Raw genomic sequence first — 27,712 nt, 5'->3', positions numbered from 1 at the left:
TGGAACGACTAGGTAGGCATCCTTGAAGTTCAATCGGACCATCCAATCCAGCCGTCTCAGCACATCCCTGAGGAGATGAATCTCCTCCATTTTGAAGTGGTGGTAGACCACCCACTCGTTGAACTCGCTTAGGTTTATCACCGGTCTCTGACCTCCATCGGTCTTGTCGACCAGAAAAATATTGTTGATGATCCCTCGAGGGTGGGTGAAGGACGCAAAAATAGCACCCTTGGAGAGAAGGGATGCAACTTCTTGGTCCATCATAGCAGCATCCTGTTGGGAGAATTGGATGGGGCGAGGATGGACTCGTTGGAAGGGTTCACCGAAAAACTATGTGGAATCCTTGAATAGTTTGAAGAACCCACGCATACCACGTGATGGAAGTCCAAACCCGGAAAAACTTGCCAGCCGCCCCCTTACTTTTAAGTAGCCTCTGCCTTTACCATGACTCCCCCCTTGTGGAGTAGAAGTTTCCGAACCTGGATTGGTTCTGGTACTGCATGGGGCCTTGCCCTTTCTGAGGGTATTGGTTGGAAGCACGGCAAGTCGAGTGGCCCATACCTCGTCCCGGCCCCGCAGAAAACCCGAGGGTCGCCTGTGCCTTGTCTAGGGAGGTGAAGGTATTTGTAAATTTCCCTTCTTCCTTCACAAATGGCTCATCCAAGAGCCCTCACTGCGCAACTGCCCCTGCTTCAGAATCTGCAAAGTCCCCCAATTTAGGGTCCACCTTTATAAAGGAGAGAGCGGTGACGCTCTGTTGACAGGGCACAATTTGCATTGCCCAAAAAAATAATAGCTCTTTGTGCCCACCCCGAAAGGGTCTCTGGGGAGATGAGGGCACCCGTTATTTTTGCTTCCTCAGCCATGTTGAGGATCTTGGTGAGGGGGCCCAGGGCACCCAGGAGTTTGTCCAGGCATGCACGCCAAGATCAATCACTTTTAGGGTCTTTCATAAATGTTTGTAGACAGGTGGCCATACTGGGGTCAATCTCAGGGGTGAGGGCCACCTTTCCCTCTAGAGAGGGAGGAGGACACTTGGCATGGAGGCAGTTACGGGCTTCCTTTTCTAGTGGCCTGCGAATGCGTCCTACCACATAACATGCGACCTTGTCAGCCGGGGCCCATTCATTAGACCGGGCTATATTATGTCTCTAGGGTCTAGCATATCTGAAATGTCTTGGGAGGTGTGAGAGGACAGAGAGGAAGGGCCTGGTTTGGAAGGCCCAGGCTCGTTGTCTGGATCCCCTGAACCCTTGGGGGGGGGGGGGGGGGGGGGATGTTATGAGGTAAGCCTCTATCTCCTACCGGTAAGGCGGGCTGAATAGCAAGGAAAGCTTGACGGGGCCTGTCAAAGGCGTTTAAATCCACCCCTGCCTCACGATTACCTCTTGCAGGGTGGGGTCCACAGAATCCGCTAGTGTAGGGGCAGTTCCCAAGGTACTTGAGGGGGAAGGGGGTTCGTGGGCAGTGGAGTCAAATTAGCAAAAGCCTGGGCAATTTGACGGAAGAGTCTTTTTTCCAAGGGGGTCATAGCCTCCTCTACTGCCCGAGAGATCGAGCCATCAACTGCGTCATAAAAATCATCATCCCAAGGGAGGTCAGCCATAGGGTCCTAGTGGACTAGAGAGGGAAGGATGAATTATAGAAGTCTGTGTAGCCCTCCTCAAAGGTGACAACTTTACTGTCCGTAAATATTAATATGCGATGGATCGAGGGATTTCGCAAGATTCTGAGTGGGTCTTAGGACACTTGCCTGGTGCTGAAATAATTTCAAAGGAGGCCAGCATGGGTGTGTGTCCCTTTAGGCTACTAGGACCGACAGTACAGAACCAAAGGGCGTAGGGATGGTTAATACTGACAATGCAGCTTACTATTTTCCCCCCAGAGCTGCAGAGCGTCAGAGAATATGATCGGCCTGAATCTATTATTATTTTAATAAGGCTCGATCGCTACGGTCCCGTCCGGGCGTCTCCCTCAGGCCGGCAAAGGGAGCAGACACAGAACGCTGAGTGAAACTCCTCTGAGAGGAATTTCAAACGAACACGGCATGCTTACGTCCTGCCTCCAGCGACCTCTAGTGAAGGGAAGTCAAATGTGCACCAGGACGGGACGCTTAAGAGCGGATATCGCTCTTTCATCCTGAAGCTGCCTATTAAGGGGAAAAAAACAACAAAGCCGCTGGATTCAAGACACAATGGCAATTAAAAAACCAACAATAAAATCCTGCATTCAAAGAAAAAAATGCCAACGAGGCAACACACCTCACAAAGCGGCAGCGTTACACAAGATATGTGAGGCCATTGATAATAAGCAGAACAAAATTGCATCAAAATACACTAAAATAAACAACCATATAACAGAGAATGTAATTAAGCACTTATCTTGGCTGCGCAGCAGCGAAGAAAGAAGACAAGGGGCCAGTGAAGGTGGACAATATTGGACTGTTTGGGCTCTGATTGGACCTTCACTCTGTTTTTGTTTTTATGATGCGATGTGCTTTTGTTTGCATGTGAATGATCATAATTTTGGCAGAAAATTTAAAGAAGACACATGGTGGTGAGTTGATTATGCCTAAATCACTCAGTTTAGCTATGTTGTGAATTTGAGATTAGAATGTGAATGCATTACTCTCAAGGCGGTTTTGCATCTTGTACATGTCATAGAGGGGTAAAAATGCAGAAACAATGACAAGGCAGTAATTTAAACCTTAACTTTGTTTAAGTAATTTCTAAAGCAAAATGTATTGTAAAATTGCTCCATTTCCCACTAAATAGTTAGAAAACAATACTAAGGGGAAAACCCACATCACATCCTCAAGCCCTGCTTGAAATAACTGGCCTGTGTAGTTGGCATACGTTATTACGCCACTCCACTGGTTCTGTCAGACCAGGGACACACTGCGGCCCTCATCCTCCTAGACCTCTCCGCAGCCTTCGACACCATTTCACATTGCACGCTCGCAGCTAGACTTCACGACACAGGGATACAAGGAGCCGCCCTCGACTGGATCCAATCCTTTCTCTCCGGCAGAACCCAGAGTATCAGACTCCCTCCCTTCCTCTCTGAGCCCACCGATCTCAACTACAGAGTACCCCAAGGATCATCGCTCAGCCCTACGCTTTTGAACATCTACATGGCCCCCCTCGCCACCATCGTCAGACAGCATGGGCTCAGCATAGTCTCATACGCCGATGACACCCAGCTCATCCTCTCACTCACGAAGAACCCCGAAGACACCAGGCTCTGCTTCCATGAAGGAATGAAGGATGTCGCAGCCTGGATGAAAGACAGATGCTTGAAGCTCAACTCCGAGAAAACCGAGGTCCTCATCCCCGGACCCTGCACCTCCGCCTGGGACAACGCCTGGTGGCCCTCCGCCCTAGGGAATCCACCCACCCCTACAGACCACACACGAAACCTCGGTATCATCCTCGACTCCTCTCTCTCCATGAACCGCCAGATCAACGCTGTCGCATCCACCAGTTTCAACTGCCTGGCATCCTCCGCAAGACCTTCAAATGGATCACCCCCCCTGCTGCAGAAGGACCGTCACCCACGAGCTCATAACCAGCAGACTGGACTACGGCAACGCCCTATATACCGGAATCAACAGAACTCTTCTACACAAACTCCAAACCATCCAGAACGCCGCAGCCAGACTCGTCCCCGGGACACCACACCACGAACACATGGCCCAACACCTACGAACCTCCACTGGTTCCCCGTCGAGAAGAGGGTCACTTTCAAACTCCTCACCCACGACTATAAATCTCTCAACAACATCAGACCCAAGTACCTCAACGAGAGAGTCTCCTTCCACATACCCAAGAGGAACCTCCGCTTCGCCGACCTTGCCCTGGCAGCGGTCCCCCGCATCCCCAGAAACAGAGCAGGCGGGAGATCCTTCTCCTACATCGCTGCCAAGACCCGGAACGAGCTCCCGGTGAACATCAGCCGCTCCCTGACCCTGCACACGTTCAAGAAGGACCTCAAAACTTGGCTTTTTGACTGAGCCGGAGATGCCCCCCCCCCCCCAGCACCTTGCGACCCTCACGGGTGAGTAGCACGCTTTATAAACACCTGATTGATTGATTGATTGATTGATTGATTGATTGAGATAGTAGTCTGTTTTATTTGAGGAAGGTTAAGATCTGGGAGAAAGCTGCCTCTTCGATGAGTTGGCATTTAAAGAATCTATTAGAAGTTGACATGGAGACTGCAGGTTTGGACCTGGTCAAATCCCTCATCTTCAGTATTGGTTCAGTGGGGATGTTTTCAAGTCACTGGGAAATTTACCAGTTGACAGGGAGATGTTTTTGCCAGCACAAACTCGGCCCAAAGGCATTACATGAGTACCAGTTACATTACACAAGGTCAGATTCTTTTTTTATTTTTATTATTAGTTTTTTGGTATTTGAGGTTAAGTGATTTGCCCAGCTTCACAGGATGTTGAGCTGATGCCGGGACACGAACCTGGTTCCCCGGTTTTAAAGTCGGCAACTCTGGCCATTACAGTTCAATAGGGTGATTGTATGATAATAGTACAAACCCAATCTGTGTTTCTGCTTGCCACTTTTGACTATTCTCTTTCACTGACATTGTATATACTGCTGGTCCCTACAGCTAAATTATTATAGAACTGTGCTTAGCTTCACATACTGTTTACTATAAACTCCGTTTTAACCATAAAGTAGTTTTATTCTGCTTAATAAGATCTTGGTACTATCCTATGTATATGGTTGGCCAGTCACTTGTTGTGTTAGACTCTTAATCCTTACCTTCCATCAAAATGTTAAAGTTAACCCCCCCCCCCCCATATGTGCTTTGATTATTGCTAACAGTTTTACTAGTTAAGTATAAATCTGTCAAAATAGAGGTGGAAGCAAAAAGTTTGTCTAACTACTGCTGTTTTGGGATTCCTTCTGCCTCAGTGTGGTTTTGTAAACCAGAGCTGATTGCTCCATATTCCAGTTCACTTTTGAACTTAATTTATTGTCGGGGATACAGTGATCAGAATTTCATGTGCAGATGCGTAAAGTACAATAATTTAGTTTCTTCTGCCTTTTAACTTTAATATTTGATAAGTTGTGCTGCCCTGGCAGCTGATACCATGCCAAAAAGCAGCTGTTTTACTTTGTGCAAAACGTTGCTCATTGTGGGAACAAGCTAATGAATGTTTCTATGTTTTACAGGCGGACAAGTTTCAAATGTATGTTACCTATTGCAAAAATAAGCCAGATTCAACCCAACTCATACTGGAGCAGGCTGGACCTTACTTTGATGTAGGTATTCCTGTTCATACAAAATAATATGGCCTTAATCTTTGTTTGCCATTTTTTCTCTCTCCATATTAGCTGCTATGATTTGTTCTGTTGATATTTACCTATTGCTGTTTATTTTTGTTTATTGTACTGTATCCTGTTTTGTTTGCACAAGAAAAAACATCACAGCAAATACCACCTACTTACTGATTTGTCACAATCCTGTTTCTGCTGCATAATTCTAACCGCAGATTTCTCACTGTAGGAAAGTAGGATCTGCTAATATGGTTACCTCCACTTTGTGCCTGGTGCTATGTGGTTTCTGACTAGGATCCCGCTAATCAGGACCCCAGTCTCTGTGCTTTCTCCCCTAAATTTGTATGGTAAGTACCCAGGCACATCCCAGATTGGACACTGGTGTACCCTTATCAGTCCCTAGTATATGGTACTGAGGTACCCAGGGCATAGTTACACCATGGGTCCCGAATGGGCTGAAGCATGCATTATGCCACCCAGGAGGGACCACTCAAACTGTACCTACAAGCCTGCCATTGCAGCCTCTGTAAGCTGGTGCTAGCACCACTTATATATAGCTTTCCCTATATCTAAGGTCACTGCATTTAAAACCTATAATTCACCCCTGGAGCAGGCCTTTCAAGCCTGGAGGCTGAGTGCTCCATTCTAAGTATGAGGGTGCCTCTACATGAGCAGGACACCCTTACAACCTACAGAGTCCATTCTCCCGGTTTGTGAGGCAGCCATATAACATATAGAGGGGCAGAGCTTCATTATGCGATGATAATCTCGAAACTGGCTGTAACGAACCCTGTCATGTTTGGTATCAAACATGTTGGAATCATACCCGTAAACGGTGCGGGGGGTAGGATTCCATGCATTGTAAAGGTTCTCCGGGAGGCTCTCAGTGCTCCTGGTACCATTCTTCTAGACCCGGACAGCACAACATGGCTGCTGCCGACCAGAGACACAATTCTGCCCTCCTGCTGCTGAGCCAAGCTCAAGCAGGGAAAGGCAGAACAATAGGTATCCTGTCACAGGGAGGTGTGACCACCTCCCAGACAGGGTTTAGTGTATAGGGGCCGGGTGGGAGCACTTGCCACTGCCACTCAGTCTGCTTGAAGGGCACAACCTGAAAGAGACATGTTAGTGACAGATTCCTTACCTTAGATATCCTCAGGTGTTGGACTGGATCCGGAAAGTTTTTCGTCCGCAGTACCCCTGCGCGTCGGTAGGCATCGTCGTACGGCTCCGCGTATGTCGCTGGCGTTGTAGTCGCCGAGATGACGTCGCTGGAGCTACTTAGACGCTCCCACGCGCGCTGACGTCCGTTCTTTGTTTTTCCACGCCAGTAAGCGCAGATCCGGCAAGAGTGGTGCCCCCAGTCATTTTTTGACTGAGTTTTTGGGACTTTTTGTCTCTGTTTTCAAGTATATATCACTCTACAGGTGCATAGGGATGCCCTGTTTAAGTCCTGCGCGGCCTGTCCCCGCACGATGTCAGTGATGTATCCGCACCGCGAGTGTCTTTACCGTCTGGGGCGCGACCACAACTCCGGGTCGTGCCCCCACTGCCAGGCCATGGCTCCGAAAACTTTGCGGGAGCGGTCCCGAAAGTGGCTGCAGGCCCGAGAGTCAGCTCCGTGCCGTTCAAGGTCCTGGTCCCGCGGGGAGGTCGAGGGACCGGCCGCGGAGCCATCACCATCATTCGAAGTCTTCGCACTAAGTGTCAGGAAGGCGAAGCACAAGAAGGTGAAGAAGCGGCGTCGCTCTTCGCCTTCCCCTAGCCGGTCGCGCAACGCGGCTAAGGGTGCAGGTGGCGCCGCCCCTGCTGTTTCGTCGGAGCCTACACAGTTGCTGATGGCCTACCCTCCCTTTCCGGGTCCATCGGTGACTCTGGCCCAGCTGCAGGAGTTCCTGTCAGCCATGGTGCGTGTCTTCAGACCGTCCGGCTCCGCCCGTGGGCCTTCGGGCCCACGGGCCCCGGCTGGGGGTCCTCGTTCTTCGACGTCACCGGCTCCGGCCTGACGTCGTCGATGACGCCGGGCTCGATGCTGAGGGACCCCCGTGGATCCAGGCCTGGATCCCCGTCCATGCCGGTTGGCCCTGTACGACCTCCACCGGCATCGACGCCGGCCGCAGCCCCGGCCGACGCCGTCCCCGGGTTTCCTCCCCGACGTGGAGCCGGTGCCGGAAGGGTGGCTACCGATGCCAATTCCGATGCTGTTTGGGAATATCTATCCCTATATCCACCGACGTCCATATGTTCCACCTGTTCAGCAGGCAGTGGAGGACGGGGAGGGGTCTGAGGATTCTCTTGCAGCTCAATGCGAGTTAGACCCGGACTGGGATGAGGATCCGGGGGATGCAGGTGACCAGGATTATACTCCGGAAGCTGGCGCACTGTCTCCTTCTACTGTGGCTACAGAGGAGGGTGGTTCATATTCTATGGTGTTGCGTAGGGCAGCCGAGGCTCTCCACTTCGAGCTCCCTACTGTGGCCGTAAGGACTAACCTCCTGACAGAGGTGCTTCGGCCATCTTCTGCTTCTATGGAGCCGCTGCTGCCCTTTAACAATGCACTCTAAGACGTTGTTTTGGGCACCTAGTCCAGGCCCAACACAGGGGTTCCTGTGGACAAGAACGTGTCCAAGCCTCTGCATCCCCGAGCGCATTCCCTTCCGCACCTCTGGACAGGGAATCCAAGAAACTGGAGCAGTTTGGGAAGAAATTCTTTCTTCCGCCAGTTCAGGCCTGCGGTCTGTGAACACCGCATGTCTCTTGGGCCATTATTCCCATTCTGTGTGGAATACGGTTGCGCAAGTGCTGCCTCAGTGTCCGGTGGAGGCTCGGACGATACTCTCTCAAGCTATTGCTGAGGGGAGAGACGCAGCCAAGTTCACCATCCGTTGTGGTCTTGACACTGCTGACTTGCTGGGCAGGGCGATTTGAACGAAAGTGGAGCTACGCCGTCACGCCTGGCTGACGACGACTGGCTTTTCTGGGGATGTCCAGAACACGTTGACGGACATGCCCTTTGATGGCACTCACCTGTTCGGTGATAAAGCAGATTGCGCGTTGGAAAGTGTTAAGGACTCACGGGCTACGGCCAAGTCCTTAGGCCTTTCGGTTACACGCACTCCTTCCGCTTCAGCTTTTCGCTCCTTTCGTGGCCAAGGAAGGGGCGCCCAAGCACGTTTGTTTCAAAAGCACAGGTCTGTGCAGTGTTTCAGGCCCACCAGATGCCAGTGGGTGGCAGGATTCGCCATCACCTCCACCACTGGCACACCATCACATCGGACAGGTGGGTTCTGCAGCTTGTCCAAAGGGGCTACTCCCTCCTCTTCGAGACCACCCCTCCAGCCATGCCACCTCAGTACCACTGCAAGTCGGGGGATCACTTGGCACTTCTCCAGCAGGAAGTTACAGCCCTCTTGGCCAAGGGGGCCATAGAGCGCATTCCGATGCCAGAAGTAGGTCGTGGTTGTTACTCCCACTACTTGTTGGTTCCAAAGAAGGACAAAGGCCTGCGTCCTATCTTGGACCTTCGGAATGTCAATCACTTCCTCTGAAAGGAGAAGTTCATGATGCTCACACTTGCTCAGGTCTTGTCTGCCCTCAACCCGCAAGACTGGTTGGTAGCGTTAGATCTGCAGGACGCTTATTTTCAAATCCCCGTCCTGCCGGCCCACCGGCGTTACCTGCAATTCATGGTAGGGCAGGAGCATTTTCAGTTTACCGTGCTCCCCTTTGGCCTTACAAGCGCCCCTCGGGTGTTCACCAAAGTGATGACGGTGGTCACAGCTCATCTGCGCAGATCAGGGGTATTGGTCTTCCCCTATCTCGACGCCTGGTTGTTGAAGGCGGGATCGCCCCAAACAGTCGTCTCCCACCTCCAGACTACGGCCGACCTCCTGCATTTTCTGGGGTTCTCCATCAACGTGCCAAAGTCGCACCTGATTCCCTCTCAGAAGCTCCTCTTCATCAGAGCGGTTCTGGACACGGCGCAGTTTCGGGTCTATCCTCCCAAACAAAGAGTCCAGGACATTCGGGCTATGATTCCGATCTTTCAGCCCTTGTCCCGGGTTTCGGTCAGGACGACCTTGAGGCTGCTGGGCTTCATGGCCTCCTGCATCCTGCTCATCAACCATGCCAGATGGCATATGCGGGCTCTGCAGTGGGACCTAAAGTTCTAGTGGGCACAGCATCAGGGTAACCTGTCTGACTACGTCCAGATCTCGGAGGGCACTGCATGACAATTGCAGTGGTGGCTCACGAACCAGCATTGGGTCAGCGTCAGATCCCTCTCCCTTCCCCAACCGGAGCACACACTGGTGATGCATGCGTCCCTCCTGGGATGGGGCGGCCACATGGGAGAGGCAGAGATCAGAGGCCTCTGGTCTCCGGTGGAGACCCAGCTCCATATCAACCTTCTGGAGCTTCGGGCGATCCTTCTTGCACTGAAGGCATTCCTTCCCTCTGTCAAGGGGAAGGTTGTGCAGGTGTTCACAGACAACACCACCGCCATATGGTACTGCAACAAACAGGGCGGGGTGGGGTCTTGTACTCTGTGTCAAGAGGCTCTATTCCTCTGGACATGGCTGGAACGTCAAGGCATTTTCTTGATGGTTCAACGCCTGGCAGGTTCTTTGATCGCCAGGGCGGACAAACTCAGCCGCAGGTGCATGATGGATCACGAATGGCGTCTTCACTCGGAAGTGGCGCAAGATCTCTTTCAACAGTGGAGAGAGCCTTGGTTAGATCTATTTGCCACCGAAGAGAACGGAATTTCCAAGGTGGCACTCGCTCGGCGTTGCTTTTCGCCGCAAGTGGAGTTGCGGTCTGTTGTACGCTTTTCCGCCTATACCACTTCTACCCAGGGTGCTGAAGAAGATCAGGCGCGACCGGGCTCAAGTCATTCTTGTGGCCCTCGACTGGGCTCGAAGAGTTTTGTATCCCGAGCTACTCAGTATGAGCATGGATCCCCTGATCCTACTGCCTCTTCAGGAGCTGCAGGGGACGGTCCTCCACCCGTACCTGTCCAGCCTCCACCTCCATGCGTGGATATTGAGCAGTGACAGTTGATTCCATTTGACTTGCCTCCTGAAGTCTGTGATGTCATTCTGGCAGCCAGGCGTCCCTCCACTAAATCGGTATACGCCTGCAGGTGGAACAAATTTGTGGCATGGTGCACAGCAAAGGCTGTGGATCCCCTTTCCGCCCCTCTTTCTGAGGTTCTCCTATTTCTTCTTTCTTTGGCCCAGCAGGGCTCTGCCTTGGGCACCTTGAAAGGTTATCTTGCTGCCATCTCTGCCTTCTTACGGCTTCCTGATCAGCCTGCTCTTTTCAAGTCCCCTGTAGTTTCACGCTTTCTTAAAGGCATTACTCACACGTTCCCTCCTGTCCCTTTCGTAATGCCTCAGTGGGACTTGAATCTTGTCTTAACATTTCTGATGTGTGCTCCCTTTGAGCCTCTTCACAATTGTCCTCTTCGTCTTCTGACTCTTAAGACTGCTTTCCTGGTAGCCATCACCTCGGCTAGACTGGTGAGTGAACTCCAGGCTCTATCGTCCAAGCCTCCTTTTCTATCTGTTCATCCGGACAAGGTTGTCCTTCGGCCTTGTCCTTCCTTTCTACCAAAAGTTGTGACACCCTTTCATCTTGGGCAATCTGTCACCTTGCCCACCTTCTTTCCACCTCCGCATCCTTCCAAAGAGGAAGAGCGGCTCCACCGTCTGGACCCAAAACATGCGCTCTCCTTTTATTTGGACCGCACAAAACAGTTCCGGGTGGACGACCAGCTTTTCGTTGGCTACGTGGGTGCTAAGAAGGGGAAAGCTGTGCACAAACGGACCATCTCCCGGTGGGTCGTTTTGTGTATAAAAACCTGTTATTCCTTGGCAAAAAAGGACCCTCCTGTTGGGCTGCGAGCCCATTCTACTCGGGCCACAGCGTCTACTACTGCTTTGGGACGGGGAGTCCCTTTGCAGGACATCTGTCAGGCGGCGACGTGGGCTTCGCTGCACACTTTTGCCAGGCATTATTGCCTAGACAGCCAAGTCCGGAGGGATGGCTTCTTTGGCCGTTCTGTCCTCCAGGACTTTCTGGTGTGATCTTGGTTCGCAGACCCACCACCGGGGTTGGTATTGCTAGGGTATCTATTCTAAGGTGAGTAATCTAACTAACGTGTTTCTTTCAGATGAACAAGTTACTTACCTTCGGTAACGATGTATCTGTAAGAAACATTAGTTAGTTAGATTCCTCACCGACCCACCCATCCTCCCCGTTCTGCGAACTGACATCTAGGGTTAAGGCTATCCTTTTCAGGGCCCTAGATTTTTTGGCACCAGTGTCGGTCTCTTGCATGGCTCTGCGTTCCTGGCGCGGAAAGCTATGTACAAGAACTGACGTCAGCGCGCGAGGGCGGCGTCTAAGTACTCCGACGATGTCATTCCGGCGCACGACGCCAACGACGGACGCTGAGCCGCAGACGACGCCTAGCGACGCGCAAGGGGTATTGCTACAAAAATCTTCCGGATCCAGTCTGACGCCTGGGGATATTCTAAGGTGAGGAATCTAACTAACTAATGTTTCTTACAGATACATCGTTACCGAAGGTAAGTAACTTGTTCATTGTGTCTCCAGCTAGGAGATATCTGTATTTGTTAGTGAGTGTCTTATAATAAATGCATATTTTTATAAATACATTGTGTGGTTCTTTTTCACTTAATCTATACCAATAAGATTATGCTCTGGTAAAACAAGCTGCTTTACACTCCTTCTGGACTAAGCCGGAAGGCTGCTCTCCACAACTACCACTTAGAGAGCTTTCTAAGGCTGTCAAAGACCACTAAAATCACCCTAAGGGTCGTTTGGATTGGTGCAGGGTGCCCACTTACATAAGTGTGCACCATGTACCAAGCCAGCTTCTCACATTGGTGTGCAGCGGTTGGGATTCAAGCCTGCATTGTTTTACCAGATAATCTTGGTGTGGATTAATTGAAAAACCATCACTAATATTAGGCACATTGTAGGAGAGTGGAATCTGACTAATGGTTGCCCCCAACTTTTTGCCGGGTATTTAAGTGGTTTTTGACTAGTCTGGCTGGGATCCTGCTATCCAGGACCCCAGCCTATCTGCTTTCTCCCTAAAACTGTTGTGAGTACTCTAGGTACAAACATAATTGGATGCTGGGCACGCCCTTCCAGTCCCTTGTAGATGGTACCCTAGGTACCCAGGGCATGGGTCCCCCAGTAGGCCTACCAGGGCTGCAGCACTTATTGTGCCACCCTGGGACAGCCACCCAAACTGACACCACCAGGCCACTACTGTAGCCTGGGTAAGGTGGTGCTAGCACCCCTTACCGGGATGTAGGTACCCTATGTCCCATACCATTACAACACATATACTCTCATAGGTCACCCCTATGGCAGGCCCTGGTAATCCTACAGGGCTGGGTGCTGAGGTATGTGTGAGGGGGGACCCCTACGTGAGTAGGACCTCTCTGCAACCTTCGTAACACCGTTACTGGGTTGTTTGTAGTGTAGCCATACCATATACTCTTACCGCATTATAAGTTATTGCGTCATCGCTGTAACTTGGGACTGGCTACACAGAACCATATCGTGTTTGGTGTCAAACATGAAGGAATCATACCCCCAGTCCAGCCATGGGCATGGGGGCACGATTCCCCCTTGCTAGGAGGGTGATATGGGAAAAGCGGTAGATTTTGGAAACCAATTTAAAAGTGCACATGTACCACAAAATGGCTACTGTTCGCCACCTACACGACTCTGGCTGGCTGTTGCTGGGGAAAACCCCAGCCTCGCCATCTGGACAATAGGGCTCCTGTGGCAGGGAGGTGCCAGCACCTCCCCAGACAGGATATGTGGATTGGAACAGGGTGGGTGCACCAAAAGTCCATTCAGAGTTGCACGTAGGCAGCTGCAGAGCCCCAATTCTGCATACACCGCCTGGAACCGGTTCAGGGGCATCCTGCCCCTCGCCCAGGCGGGAAACACACAAAGGGGAGTGGGTGTAGCCACCCTTTCCCGCCTCTACTCTGATTGGTAGGCTCTATTTTGGACCATCCCCTAATCTTGGGGATATATGGGAATAACTTTGCCCTAGAGCTTTAGATTCGTACAGGACTTCACAGAACTGACCTTCGACGAGCTGCTGCCCAGCTGACTGAAGAAATCTCCCTTGGGATAAAGGAGTTATCCCCCTGCTTGGCAGGCACCTAAAAGACTACAAGATACCCGGTTGGAACTTCGTGGCTCTCACGACCTTCGACGCCTTCCAGCAACCTCGAGGTGGGTCTCCAGTGCATCCCAGCGTCCTGTGAGTGTGCCCAGCAAGTCTGAGCACCCTGGACCACGTGGGTGTCGAGATCCCCGCATACCCCGAGACACCGGCCACTTCTTGTCCAGCACACGACCCCGACCAGTGGGGAAGTTGTGCTTTGGCCCATTTCTGAGCCAACCATCCAGCAGCATTTGTGCCGACCCTCAGCTCCCTGGCCCGCTCCGGTGGCCCGTGGGAGCCCTTTTACGCACTCCATTTTGCTGCCTTCCGCGGTCCCTTGTCCCTCGACTTGTGGGCCCTGGCGGAGGACAATCTTTGCTTCTAAGAGTTCCCCTGGTTGCTCCAGGCCTGCTCTACGCTCCCTGCAAAGGAGAGCACCCTCAGACCTCGTGGGTCTGCACCAGCAGCTGCTTTGTTTATTTTGCGTGGGTTGCGGTTGCCAAGGCTTAGTGGATCCAATCGGGACACTAACACCGCAGCGACCCTCAGCCAACGTGGGACAGTCGCCCTCCAGAAGCTGGCCTTCCTTGAAGCCTTCCGGAGCCCGTGACTGCAGAGCCCAGCTGTACTTCCTACACCTGAAGCACCCGACTTCCACGAGCTCCTTGCTGTGAGCTCCCTGGTCACTTGCTGTGACCCAGACTCTGTCCCCTCTGCTTTCAGGTTCATCTTTATCTTCTCTTCAACTTCAATCTTCACGACTTCAGTGACACTCGCAGCTAGCAGCAGTTTGGACTACTTTCCCATAGGAAATCAGCCCGCGACCCGACACCAGAATCGACCTATGCACCCGGCTTCCCTGGGGCAGGTAACAGTGGTACTTCGGTACTCCAGTGGTGGTGGGCTCCCCAAAGCCTTAAGTCTATAACCTTAACTTTGTACTGTTGCTACAAGTGTCCTTTAACTGTGAATATTCAACCGCGACATTCTCCATAGGCTATCATTGCGATCCCGATAGCAGCTCTTTGCACTGCACGCGTCTCCCGTGGGTCCCCTTCCTCTTAACTGTGGGTGGATTCTGAAGGGGCAAGCGATCCTGAATGCCCTAGGCATTGCCTGTAGAATTGTCGTGGTTCTTATACCACTATTTTAGTATATGGTTTGGTCCCCCCCTGGGGCCCATTGATTTCTGTGCTATTTATTGTGTTTAGAAATGCTTGTTTGAAACGTAACTTTGCCACTAGCCACATAAAGTGACTGTGGGATTCTGTCTAGAATAAATACATATATTTTATATATATACCTGTGTGGGCTACTCTTTCATTTGGTTATTCAAGAGGTTATTATGGTAAAACAATAAGCTTAACACTCCTTCAAGACTTAGCCTGAAGGCTGCTCTCCACAGCTACCACTAGGATAGCTTTCTTTAAAGGTTGTCTTAAACCTATCATCAATACGAGTCGAATTGGACTGGTGCAAGGTGTCCCTATAACTAGGAACAGCATATGCCAGGCCAACTTCTCACATTGGTGGCAGCGGTGGGATTCAAGCTTGCCATTGTTTTACCAGATAACACATTGAATTTCTAAAGTGAAAGCCACAAGGTACCAAAGGTACATATAAAGTCAAGCTAGAATACAATAAGTTCTACTGAACTTGGAGTTGTGTGTAGAGGGTCTAGCACACCTTGACTACAACTCAAGAGAGGGTTCAGTAGGCCACACTTAGTGTAGGTAGATACATCACTACACTAAACATGTCTTCAAGTGGCACTAAGGCTATGGAAGGACCCCAGAGGGTCCCAGTAGATAAGTATGATAATTTCACCTTTGCTGAGCTCAGGGAAATGTGCACCCTTAGGAGACTGAAGACAGAAAGAGGTGCCAACACAAAACGTCTCAAAGAGATCCTGCTCATAGCAGACTTTATGGAGTCCATAGGATCCAGAGGGACGGACAACGTGGGTGGGCACCCCTCAGAAGAGGACACTCCCAGAGTGGAATCTGAAGAGGAACAGGAAGAGGATGAAAATCCTGACCTGGAAGACACAAACCACTCACAGCATGGAGGTGATGGCCCAAGAGGCACTCCCTCCACCCTTAAAAGGAGAGTGGTGGACCCCAGAAGGAACAGATCCCCCTCAGTGGGATCCAACCATTCTAGGGGATCCAAAGGGTCCTCTGCCTCTTCTCAGAGAAGAGAAACCTCTCATGAGAGGAAATGCAGACTGATCAAATTTGAGCAGGCTAAGCTTGAGCTTAAGAGAGAACAGTTAGCATTGGACAGGGAAACCCTGGAGCTTCAGAAAGCTTCAAGAAAGTGGGGTCTAGAGATCCCTGGTGGCAGTAAGGAAACCCCTAGAGTTAGAGAGAAAGTCCCTGACAATAGGAACCTCCACAAGATTGTGCCCCCCTATCAGAATGGGGATGATATCCACAAATGGATATCTGCTCTTGAAAGGGCCTGTAGAGTACAGAGGGTCCCTGTAGAGCAGTGGGCAGCAATCCTGTGGCTCTCCTTTTCAGACAAAGGGAGAGACAAGCTCCTCTCTGTAAGAGAAGAGGATGCTGATGATTATTATATCTTGAAGGCTGCTTTAATAGATGGGTTTGGCTTAACCACTGATCAATACAGACTTAAGTTCAGAGACACCCAGAAAGCACAGAATCAAGATTGGGTAGACTTTGTGGATTGTGCAACCAAGGCACTGGAAGGTTGGTTAAATGGCAGTAAAGTTAATGATTATCAAGGATTGTATAATCTCATTATGAGGGAGCAGATTCTTAATAATTGTCAGAACCAACTTTTACACCAGCACCTGGTAGACTCTGATCTGACCTCTCCCCAAGAATTGGGAAAGAAGGCAGACAAATGGGTCAGAACCAGGATCAGGCCTAAGAACCAAGTTGGTGACCAGAAGAAGGATTCCACTAAGCCCAAAGAGAAAGGTGGGGATGATAAACAAGAAAAGTCATCTGAAGGGCCCCAACAAACCAGTGCTGGGGGTGGGTCCCAAAATCCTTCCTCTAATACCAAGAAACCCTATTGCCATGTATGTAAGAAACCTGGCCACTGGAAAACTGACTCCAGCTGTCCTAAGAATGGCAACAAAGAAAGTGTTCCTCCAAAACCAGCTCCAACACCTCCTGTTACTACTAGTAGTAATCCCCCAGGTGGTGGGAGTGCACCCAAAAACTTAGTTGGGTTCTCTTTGGGGACACCAGTGGACTCTGGCCTAGCCAGGTCCCCTGCATTAGCAACTATGGTCTGTGATGGTGGCATGGGGTTTGCCAACTTTACCATGAGCCCCAGTATTCTGGGCAGGTACAGACAAGAACCAATAATCAATGGTCAGAAGGCTGTGGCCTATAAGGACACAGGGGCCAGTGTCACCATGGTGACCAAGAGACTAGTGCCCCTAGATCAGCTTTTACCTGGGTTTAGCTATCAGGTGACCAACATTGATGGAATCAGGACAGATCATCCCATGGCAGTGATAAATCTCAGCTGGGGAGGAGTCACTGGCCCCAAGAGAGTGGCAGTGTCCCCAAACTTGCCTGTAGATTGTCTACTGGGGAATGATCTAGAAATCTCAGCCTGGGCTGAGGTTGACCACAAGGCCCATTTGAAAATGGTAGGAATTCCTGAGAGAGTGGATGAGACCCTGAGGGCCTCACCTCCACCCCAGGAGGAAATAGAAAGAGTGAAGCCTGAAACTATGGATCACTCTACACAAACAGAGAGCATAGGGGAGGAAGAGCAGTCTTCCCCCCACCAGACTACAGGTAAAGGTCCAGTTTCTCAGGGAACTGATCCTGCTCCTTGTGAAGTAACTGCCCCAGAAGTGGACAGGCCTGGCCTGCTCACCTCTCTGATGGCAGGGGATCCTTCCAAGGTGGTACCCAGTCTGGAGCAGGTATCCTGCCCCTCTCTACCCTGCCTCAGTCAGCCCAGGGCTGCAGAGGTCAGGGAGGTCAGTGGACCCTTATTGGGCCCCTGCCCAGAGGAATCCCCTCATCAACAGATTAGGGACACCCAGCAGAGTAGTTTCAGCCAGGTGAATATTCCTCTACAAACTGAGGGATCCCCCTTACCCCTAGGTATAGGCACCCCTCAAATGGATGTTGTTGAGCACAGGGAAACCTGGGGCCTAGCTGCCCCAAACCTTCCAGTGCCCTCCACTATTCCAGCCAAAGGGACCCAACCCCCAGCTGTAGGCAGCCAGAGGTTGACCCTTAGGGCCAGATATGACACCGTCCTGGGCAGAAAGGCTTCCATAGTGGCCAGTGATCTGAGGAGGTTGAGACCAACCCAAGTAGGGTCTCACTTCCAGACTCAGACACCCCACCAGCCCACCTCTGACCCAAAAACCAATACAGGTAATTTCCCTAGACTTTGGAGAAACTCTAGAACCCCTTGGGGTAGGATTTCCCAAGTGGACCATGACACAGGGAGCAACCATGTTAGTACAGGTTCTTCCTTATATGGCCACTCAGGAAATAAAGGCTTATCTGGACAAGGTTAGCCTTATCTCCTTTCGTTTGGGGGGGGGTTATGTAGGAGAGTGGAATCTGACTAATGGTTGCCCCCAACTTTTTGCCGGGTATTTAAGTGGTTTTTGACTAGTCTGGCTGGGATCCTGCTATCCAGGACCCCAGCCTATCTGCTTTCTCCCTAAAACTGTTGTGAGTACTCTAGGTACAAACATAATTGGATGCTGGGCATGCCCTTCCAGTCCCTTGTAGATGGTACCCTAGGTACCCAGGGCATGGGTCCCCCAGTAGGCCTACCAGGGCTGCAGCACTTATTGTGCCACCCTGGGACAGCCACCCAAACTGACACCACCAGGCCACTACTGTAGCCTGGGTAAGGTGGTGCTAGCACCCCTTACCGGGATGTAGGTACCCTATGTCCCATACCATTACAACACATATACTCTCATAGGTCACCCCTATGGCAGGCCCTGGTAATCCTACAGGGCTGGGTGCTGAGGTATGTGTGAGGGGGGACCCCTACGTGAGTAGGACCTCTCTGCAACCTTCGTAACACCGTTACTGGGTTGTTTGTAGTGTAGCCATACCATATACTCTTACCGCATTATAAGTTATTGCGTCATCGCTGTAACTTGGGACTGGCTACACAGAACCATATCGTGTTTGGTGTCAAACATGAAGGAATCATACCCCCAGTCCAGCCATGGGCATGGGGGCACGATTCCCCCTTGCTAGGAGGGTGATATGGGAAAAGCGGTAGATTTTGGAAACCAATTTAAAAGTGCACATGTACCACAAAATGGCTACTGTTCGCCACCTACACGACTCTGGCTGGCTGTTGCTGGGGAAAACCCCAGCCTCGCCATCTGGACAATAGGGCTCCTGTGGCAGGGAGGTGCCAGCACCTCCCCAGACAGGATATGTGGATTGGAACAGGGTGGGTGCACCAAAAGTCCATTCAGAGTTGCACGTAGGCAGCTGCAGAGCCCCAATTCTGCATACACCGCCTGGAACCGGTTCAGGGGCATCCTGCCCCTCGCCCAGGCGGGAAACACACAAAGGGGAGTGGGTGTAGCCACCCTTTCCCGCCTCTACTCTGATTGGTAGGCTCTATTTTGGACCATCCCCTAATCTTGGGGATATATGGGAATAACTTTGCCCTAGAGCTTTAGATTCGTACAGGACTTCACAGAACTGACCTTCGACGAGCTGCTGCCCAGCTGACTGAAGAAATCTCCCTTGGGATAAAGGAGTTATCCCCCTGCTTGGCAGGCACCTAAAAGACTACAAGATACCCGGTTGGAACTTCGTGGCTCTCACGACCTTCGACGCCTTCCAGCAACCTCGAGGTGGGTCTCCAGTGCATCCCAGCATCCTGTGAGTGTGCCCAGCAAGTCTGAGCACCCTGGACCACGTGGGTGTCGAGATCCCCGCATACCCCGAGACACCGGCCACTTCTTGTCCAGCACACGACCCCGACCAGTGGGGAAGTTGTGCTTTGGCCCATTTCTGAGCCAACCATCCAGCAGCATTTGTGCCGACCCTCAGCTCCCTGGCCCGCTCCGGTGGCCCGTGGGAGCCCTTTTACGCACTCCATTTTGCTGCCTTCCGCGGTCCCTTGTCCCTCGACTTGTGGGCCCTGGCGGAGGACAATCTTTGCTTCTAAGAGTTCCCCTGGTTGCTCCAGGCCTGCTCTACGCTCCCTGCAAAGGAGAGCACCCTCAGACCTCGTGGGTTTGCACCAGCAGCTGCTTTGTTTATTTTGCGTGGGTTGCGGTTGCCAAGGCTTAGTGGATCCAATCGGGACACTAACACCGCAGCGACCCTCAGCCAACGTGGGACAGTCGCCCTCCAGAAGCTGGCCTTCCTTGAAGCCTCCCGGAGCCCGTGACTGCAGAGCCCAGCTGTACTTCCTACACCTGAAGCACCCGACTTCCACGAGCTCCTTGCTGTGAGCTCCCTGGTCACTTGCTGTGACCCAGACTCTGTCCCCTCTGCTTTCAGGTTCATCTTTATCTTCTCTTCAACTTCAATCTTCACGACTTCAGCGACACTCGCAGCTAGCAGCAGTTTGGACTACTTTCCCATAGGAAATCAGCCCGCGACCCGACACCAGAATCGACCTATGCACCCGGCTTCCCTGGGGCAGGTAACAGTGGTACTTCGGTACTCCAGTGGTGGTGGGCTCCCCAAAGTCTTAAGTCTATAACCTTAACTTTGTACTGTTGCTACAAGTGTCCTTTAACTGTGAATATTCAACCGCGACATTCTCCATAGGCTATCATTGCGATCCCGATAGCAGCTCTTTGCACTGCACGCGTCTCCCGTGGGTCCCCTTCCTCTTAACTGTGGGTGGATTCTGAAGGGGCAAGCGATCCTGAATGCCCTAGGCATTGCCTGTAGAATTGTCGTGGTTCTTATACCACTATTTTAGTATATGGTTTGGTCCCCCCCTGGGGCCCATTGATTTCTGTGCTATTTATTGTGTTTAGAAATGCTTGTTTGAAACGTAACTTTGCCACTAGCCACATAAAGTGACTGTGGGATTCTGTCTAGAATAAATACATATATTTTATATATATACCTGTGTGGGCTACTCTTTCATTTGGTTATTCAAGAGGTTATTATGGTAAAACAATAAGCTTAACACTCCTTCAAGACTTAGCCTGAAGGCTGCTCTCCACAGCTACCACTAGGATAGCTTTCTTTAAAGGTTGTCTTAAACCTATCATCAATACGAGTCGAATTGGACTGGTGCAAGGTGTCCCTATAACTAGGAACAGCATATGCCAGGCCAACTTCTCACACACATTTAATACAGCTTAGAATATGTAAGTTCTACTGAACTTAGGGTTGGATAGTTAATTGGTCTAGCACAACCCTTTCTCCAAACTCAGAGAGTTTAGTTTCCACTAGGATAGGTAGGTGCAACCCCTCACTACACCTGGAACCATGTCTTTAGTTGGGGATACCAGTGCACCCCAGTCTGCTAAGTACAGTGGTCTAGAGTTCCAGGAACTAAGGATCCTGTGTAGCCTTCTAAAGATAAAGCAGGTGACAACCCCCACCATTAAGCTCCTCTTAGAGCTGCTGCATAAGGATGATGGTCATCCTGTTGAGGCAGAAGACCAGGATAATGTGGGCGGGAATACTCCTGAAGAGGGAGCATCAGGGGCTCTTCCTGATTATCTCAATTCTTAGTTTGGGCAAGAGGACTCAAAAGATTCTAACCTGCCAAACTCTGACTTCTCAGGGAATAGTGAACATACCCTGTGTTCCTCCTGGGAGGGTCCAGAGTAGACCAAGGAGTTCTAGGTCCTACTTTAGAGAGTCCGATGCCTCAGGAAATTCCACATGGTCCTCCATCTTTAGTAAGAGGGACAGCTCTTTGGACAGGGAGTACCAAATACTCGAACTTGAGAATGCAAGTCTCAGACTCAGGAGAGATCATTTAGCCCTTGATAAATAGTCCAGAAGGCTAGGACAAAATTGGGACTAGCGTCCCACGGTGGTAGCAACAGTGTCCCCGGAATCAGAGAAACTTCTTTTGACAATAGGAACCTGAGCAAGTTAGTCCCTCCTTAACCAGGGGGTGGATGATTTCCATAAATGGATCACTGCTTTGGAGAGGGCCTGCAAAGTTCAGAGGGTCCCTCAAGAGTAAGGGGCAGCTATCCTGTGGCTCTCCTTTGCTAACAACTGTTAGAGAAGAGGATACTGACAATTACTCAGTATTAGAGTGCTCTCATAGATAGTTTTGGCTTAACCATGGTACAGTATAGTATTAAGTTCAGAGATATCCAGAAGGCACACACCCAGGACTGGGTATATTTTGTAGAGAGTGCTATTAAGGCTCTGGAATGCTGGCTTCATGGAAGCAAAGTACATGACTATGACTATGAATGATTGTACAATTTGATGATGAAGTAGCACATCCTTAATAACTGTCAGAACCAACTTTTGCATCAGTACCTGGTGGACTCTGATCTGACCTCTCCCCAAGAATTGGGAAAGAAGGCAGACAAATGGGTCTGCACCAGGGTTAAGCAGAAAACCCATGGTAATGGAGGTAACCAGAAGAAACAAGATTCTTCTAAATCCCAGGATAAGGGTGGGGACAAAAGTAGAGCTAAAACTAGTCTTAACAAGGGCCCCAAAAACGTGCATCTGGAGGTGAGTCCCAAAATTCCAAGAAAGGCAAAACGAAACCTTGGTGTTATTTATGTGAGGTAAAGACCCATTGGACAATAAATGCTGATTGTCCGAAGGCCAAGGAAACTCCTACTATCACTGCCCCTAAGGCACCTGCTCCCCCTAGCATAAGTACAAGTAGTAGTACAGCAACCAGTGGATTAGTGGGGTTAACCTTGGGTTCTGAGATGGGTTCTGACTAGGACTCCAGCTCAGGCTGTTCTAGTCTTTGATGGTGGCATAGACCTTGCCACCCTATTTGTCAGTCCCACTAACTTGGGCAGGTAGAGACAACAGCCTTTGATAAATGGAAAAGAAGCAATGGCTTACAGGGACATTGAGGCCAGTGTCACTATGGTGACAGAGAAACTTGTGTTCCCTGATCAGATCATTCTTGGCAAGTATACCAAGTCACCAATGCTAGCAATGTCAGGAGTGACCATTCCTTGGCAGTTGTGAACCTAAGCTGGGTAGGGGTAACCAGACCTAAAAAGGTTCTAGGATCTCCAGACCTACCTGTAGATTGTTTGTTGGGCAATGATCTGGAAACTTCAGCCTGGGCTGAAGTGGAGTTCAGGACTCATGCAGAGATGATGGAAATCTGCCATTGTGTTTACTGTCACCGGGGCTCAGGCCAAACAGTTCAGCACTGGCAAAGCACTGGATCCTGGAAAAATGGACCAGGTGCTTCCCAAGAGAAGGCACAGGAAGGATAAGGCTTTATCTTCCTCACAAACTCCCAGTAAAGATCAGGCTCCCGAGGGAGATGATCTCAGCCCCTGTGAAGGTACTGCCTCATAGGAACTTGGGCCTGACCAGGCAGAGTTCCTGGGGGCAGGAGGCCCTTACAGGGCAGATTTGAGTTTGGAGCAGCAGTCCTGCCACTCCCTTGAACCCCGCAGACAGCAAGCGGCTGCTGAGGAAGCAGGGACTATCAGTGGGTCCCATAGCATCTTTTGGGAAGATGGGCTTCTGTATTCTGAGGGTAGAGGCCCCAAGCCTGGATCCACCATGAGGTTGGCAATACCGCACAAGTTACTACTTGTGTAACGATATATCTGTAAGAGACATTAGTTAGTGATAGATTCCTTACCTTAGAATATCCCCAGGCGTCAGACTGGATCCGGAAAGTTTCGCTTAGCAGTACCCCTGCGCGTCCGTCACTGGCGTCGTAAGCGCCGAGATGACGCCACGGAGAGTACTTAGGCGCCACCCATGCACGCTGACGTCAGTTCTGTACACGACTTTCCACGCCAGGAACGCAGAGCCATGCAAGATACTGACCACTGATGCAGAAAACTAGGGCCCTAAGAGGGATGACCTTAACCCTAGTAACCAGTTCACAGAACGGGGAGGATGGGTGGGGCGGTAAGGAAACTATCACTAACTGATGTCTCTTACAGATATATCGTTACACAAGTAGTAACTTGTGCATCTGAAAGAGACACGTTAGTGATAGATTCCTTACCTCAGAATAGATACCCCAGCAATACCAACCCCGGTGGTGGGTCTGCGAACAAGATTACACCAGAATGTCAAGGAGCACGAAACGGCAAAAGAAACAGTCCCTCTGGACTTGACTGTCAAGGCAGTAGTGCTTGGTAAACGTGTGCAGCGAGGCCCACGTAGCTGCCTGACAAATGTCCTGCAAGTCCCAAGGCAGTAGTGGCTGCCGTTGCCCTCGTGGAATGGGCACGCAGCCCCACAGGAGGCTCCTTCTTAGCCAACGAGTATCAGGCCTTGATGCACAGAACGACCCACCGAGAGATGGTCCGCTTGTGCACGGCCCAACCTTTTTTGGCGCCCACGTAGCCAACAAAGAGTTGGTCTTCCACCCGGAACCGCTGTGTGCGCTTCAGATAAAACGAGAGCGCACGTTTCGGGTCCAGACGGTGGAGCCTCTCTTCCTCTTTTGAAGGATGCAGAGGCGGAAAGAAGGTGGGCAAAGTGATGGTCTGCCCGATGTGGAAGGGCGTAACAACCTTCGGCAAGAAAGAAGGACGGGTCCTTAAAACCACCTTGTCCGAATGAACAGAAAGGAAAGGAGGTTTGGAAGAAAGGGCCTGGAGCTCACTCACTCTTCTGGCAGAGGTGATAGCAACCAGGAAAGCAATCTTTAAGGTGAGAAGACGCAAAGGACAACTGTGAAGCGGCTCAAAGGTAGCGCACATCAAGTAAGTCAACACAAGGTTCAAGTCCCAGTGGGGTATTATGAACGGAACTGGAGGGAACATGTGTGTAATGCCTTTCAGGAAACGGTTAACAACCGGAGACTTAAAAAGAGAAGGCTGATCAGAAAGCCAGAGAAAGGCAGAGATGGCAGAAAGATAACCTTTGATAGTGCCCAGAGCAGAGCCCTGCCGGGCCAAGGAAAGCAGGAACAGAAAAGAGGGGCAGAAAGGGGATCCACAGCCTTCGCTGTGCACCATGCCACAAATTTGTTCCACCGACAGGCGTAAACCGTTTTAGTGGAGGGACGCCTGGCGGAGGTGAATAGATCTAACCAAGGCTCTCCCCACTGCTGAAATCAATCAATCAATCAAATAATTTGTAAAGGGCACTACATACCCGCAAGGGTTTCAAGGCGCTGAGGGTGGGGAGAGGGGGGTGCTGTTGCTACTGGTCGAACAGCCAGGTCTTGAGTTGCCTCCTGAAGGTTAGAAGGTCTTCGGTTTGTCGTAGGATGAGGGGGAGGGTGTTCCAGGTCTTGACGGCGCGGTGGGAGAAGGATCTGTCTCCCGCTGTGGTTCTACGGATGCGTGGGACGGTAGCCAGGGAGAGGTCTGCGGAGCGGACTTTCCTGTTGGGTACGTAGAAGGAGAGCCGACTGTTGAGATAGGCTGGGCCGATCTTGTGGAGAGCCTTGTGTGCGTGGATCAGGAGCTTTAAGGAGATTATTTTGTCGACAGGGAGCCAGTGCAGGTTCCTCAGGTGGGGGGTGATGTGGTCGTGGCGCGGGACGTCGAGGATCAGGCATCCAGAGGCATTCTAGATTCTTTACAGTCTGTTGATGAGCTTGGTCGGGGCTCCGGCGTAGAGGGCGTTTCCGTCGTCAAGTCTGCTGCTGACTAGGGTATGGGTGACTGTTTTCCTTGTGTCTGTCGGGATCCATCTGTAGATCTTGCGGAGCATACGGAGGGGGTTGAAGCAGGTGGAGGAGACAGCGTTGACTTGTTTGGTCATGGCGAGTTTTGAGTCGAGGATGACTCCCAGGTTGCGTGCGTGGTTGGTGGTTGCGGGGGGTGTCCCCAGCGACGCGGGCCACCAGGAGTCGTCCCATGCTGAGGGGTTGGGACCGAGGATGAGGATCTCCGTCTTGTCTGTGTTCAGCTTAAGGTGGCTATCCTCCATCCAGTCGGCGACGGCCTTCATTCCCTGGTGGAGGATGGATTTGGTGGTGAGGGGGTCCTTGGTGAGGGAGAGGATCAGTTGCATGTCGTCGACGTAGGAGATTATGTTGAGGCGATGCGTGCGAGAGGCGCCATGTAGACGTTGAACAGCGTCGGGCTGAGGGAGGATCCCTGCGGGACGCCGCAGATGATCTCGGAGGCTTTGGATCAGAACGGGGGGAGGCGGACTCTGGGTTCTGCCGGAGATGAAGGAGGAGGTCCAGTCCAGGGCCTTGTCTCGGATCCCTGCGTTGTGGAGTCGTGTGCGTAGTGTGTGGTGGCAGACGGTGTCGAAGGCGGCGGAGAGGTCCAGAATGATGAGGGCCGCCATCTCGCTGCTGCCCAGTAGGATCCTGATGTTGTCTGTGGCGACGATGAGGGCGGTCTCAGTGCTGTGGTTGCTGCGGAATCCTGACTGGGAGGGGTCCAGGATGCAGTTGTCTTCGAGGTAGCGGGTGAGCTGGATGTTGACTATCTTCTTGATAACCTTAGCTGGGAACGGAAGCAGGGAGATGGGCCGGAAGTTTTTGAGTTCGCTCGGGTCCGCCTTGGGTTTCTTCGGTAGGGTGTTGATCACGGTGTGTTTCCAGCTCTCAGGGAAGGTCGCGGTTTCGGAGGAGAGGTTGATAATGTTACGCAGGTGGGGTGCGATGGTGCTGACGACTTTGTTAAAGATGTGGTGTGGAAAAGAGTCAGACGGCGAGCCGGAGTGGATTGTTCCCATGGTCTTGATTGTGTCTTCGATGCTCACGTTGGTCCAGGTTGTCAGGGGGTCGTGGTCGGTGGGGTGTGGTGGGTCCGGCGTGTTGGGGCTTGTTAGGGTCGTCCGGGGGTTGAAGCTGTCATGGATGTCTACGATCTTGTGGTGGAAGAAGGTGGCGAGGGAGTCGATGGCGGGATGTCGTTGGCGTTGGAGCTGGGGTTGGAGAGTTCCTTCACGACGTTGAAGAGCTCCTTGCTGTTGTGTGCGTTGTTGTCGAGGCGGTCTTTGAAGGAGGTCCTCTTGGCGGTCCTGATGAGGTGGTGGTGGTTGCTGATGGCGTCTTTGTGGGTTGCTTGGCTGCCCGGCGACCTCTCGCTGTGCCATATGAAAGAGACCTTGCACCACGTCCGAGTTCAGACGTCATTCGTGGTCCATCAAGCACCGGCGGCTGAGTTAGTCTGCCCTGGCGTTCAGAGAACCAGCCAGATGTTGAACCACCAAGGTAATGCCTTGACGTTCCAGCCACGTCCAGAGGTGCAGAGCCTCCTGACATAGGGTCCACGACCCCACCCCGCCCTGTTTGTTGCAATACCACATGGCGGTAGTGTAGTCCGTGAACACCTGCACCACACTCCCCCGGACAGAGGGAAGGAATGCTTTCAGTGCAAGACGGATTGCCCGCAGCTCCAAGAGGTTGATAAGGAGCCGGGACTCTGCCGGCAACCAGAGACCTCTGATTTCCGCCTCTCCCAAGTGGCCTCCCCATCACAGGAGGGACGCATCCGTCACAACTGTGTGCTCCGGTTGGGGAATGGAGAGGGATCTGCCATAGACCCAATTGCGATTCGTTAGCCACCACTGCAAGTGTCATGCAGTGCCCTCCGAGATCTGGACATGATCGGACAGGTTGCCCCGATGCTGCGCCCACTGGAACTTCAGGTCCCACTGCAGAGCCCGCATATGCCATCTGGCATGGTGCACTAGCAGGATGCAGGAGGCTATCAGGCCCAAGAGCCGGAGGGTCACCCTGACTGAAACCCGGGACAGAGACTGAAAGGTCGGAATCATAGCCTGAATATCCCGGACTCGCTGCTCGGGACGATGAACCCGAAACAGCGTCAAATCCAGAACCGCTCCGATGAAGGGGAGCTTCTGAGAGAGACTCAGGTGCGACTTTTGCACGTTGATGGAGAACCCCAGCAAATGCAGGAGGTCGGCCGTAGTCTGAAGGTGGGTGACGACTGCCTGGGGCGAGCCGGCCTTCACCAACCAGTTGTCGAGGTAGGGGAAAACTGACACCCCCGCCTGCGCAGATAAGCCTCAACCACCGCCATCACTTTCGTGAACACTCGAGGGGCACTGTTAAGGCCGAAGGGGAGCACGGCAAACTGAAAATGCTCCTGGCCTACCGTGAA

The 27,712-nt window shown here is 51.6% G+C and overlaps 1 protein-coding gene across 2 annotated transcripts in view; it reads left to right on the top strand.

Moving 5' to 3' along the window:
- Positions 1 to 27,712, top strand: part of TRIO (trio Rho guanine nucleotide exchange factor) — a 4,621,980-nt gene that overhangs the window by 2,485,602 nt on the left and 2,108,666 nt on the right. For both annotated transcript variants that reach the window (XM_085606120.1, XM_085606121.1), the window contains exon 27: positions 5,193 to 5,282. In XM_085606120.1, coding sequence (XP_085462246.1) covers positions 5,193 to 5,282 — 90 coding nt within the window. The remainder of the gene's footprint in view (positions 1 to 5,192; positions 5,283 to 27,712) is intronic.

The sequence above is a fragment of the Triturus cristatus genome, chromosome 5_1 (genome assembly GCF_964204655.1).
Source record: "Triturus cristatus chromosome 5_1, aTriCri1.1, whole genome shotgun sequence".
In the NCBI taxonomy this organism is placed as follows: domain Eukaryota; kingdom Metazoa; phylum Chordata; class Amphibia; order Caudata; family Salamandridae; genus Triturus; species Triturus cristatus.
The sequence above is the reverse complement of the archived record's forward strand: the minus strand, read 5'-3'. Positions and strand labels throughout refer to the sequence as shown.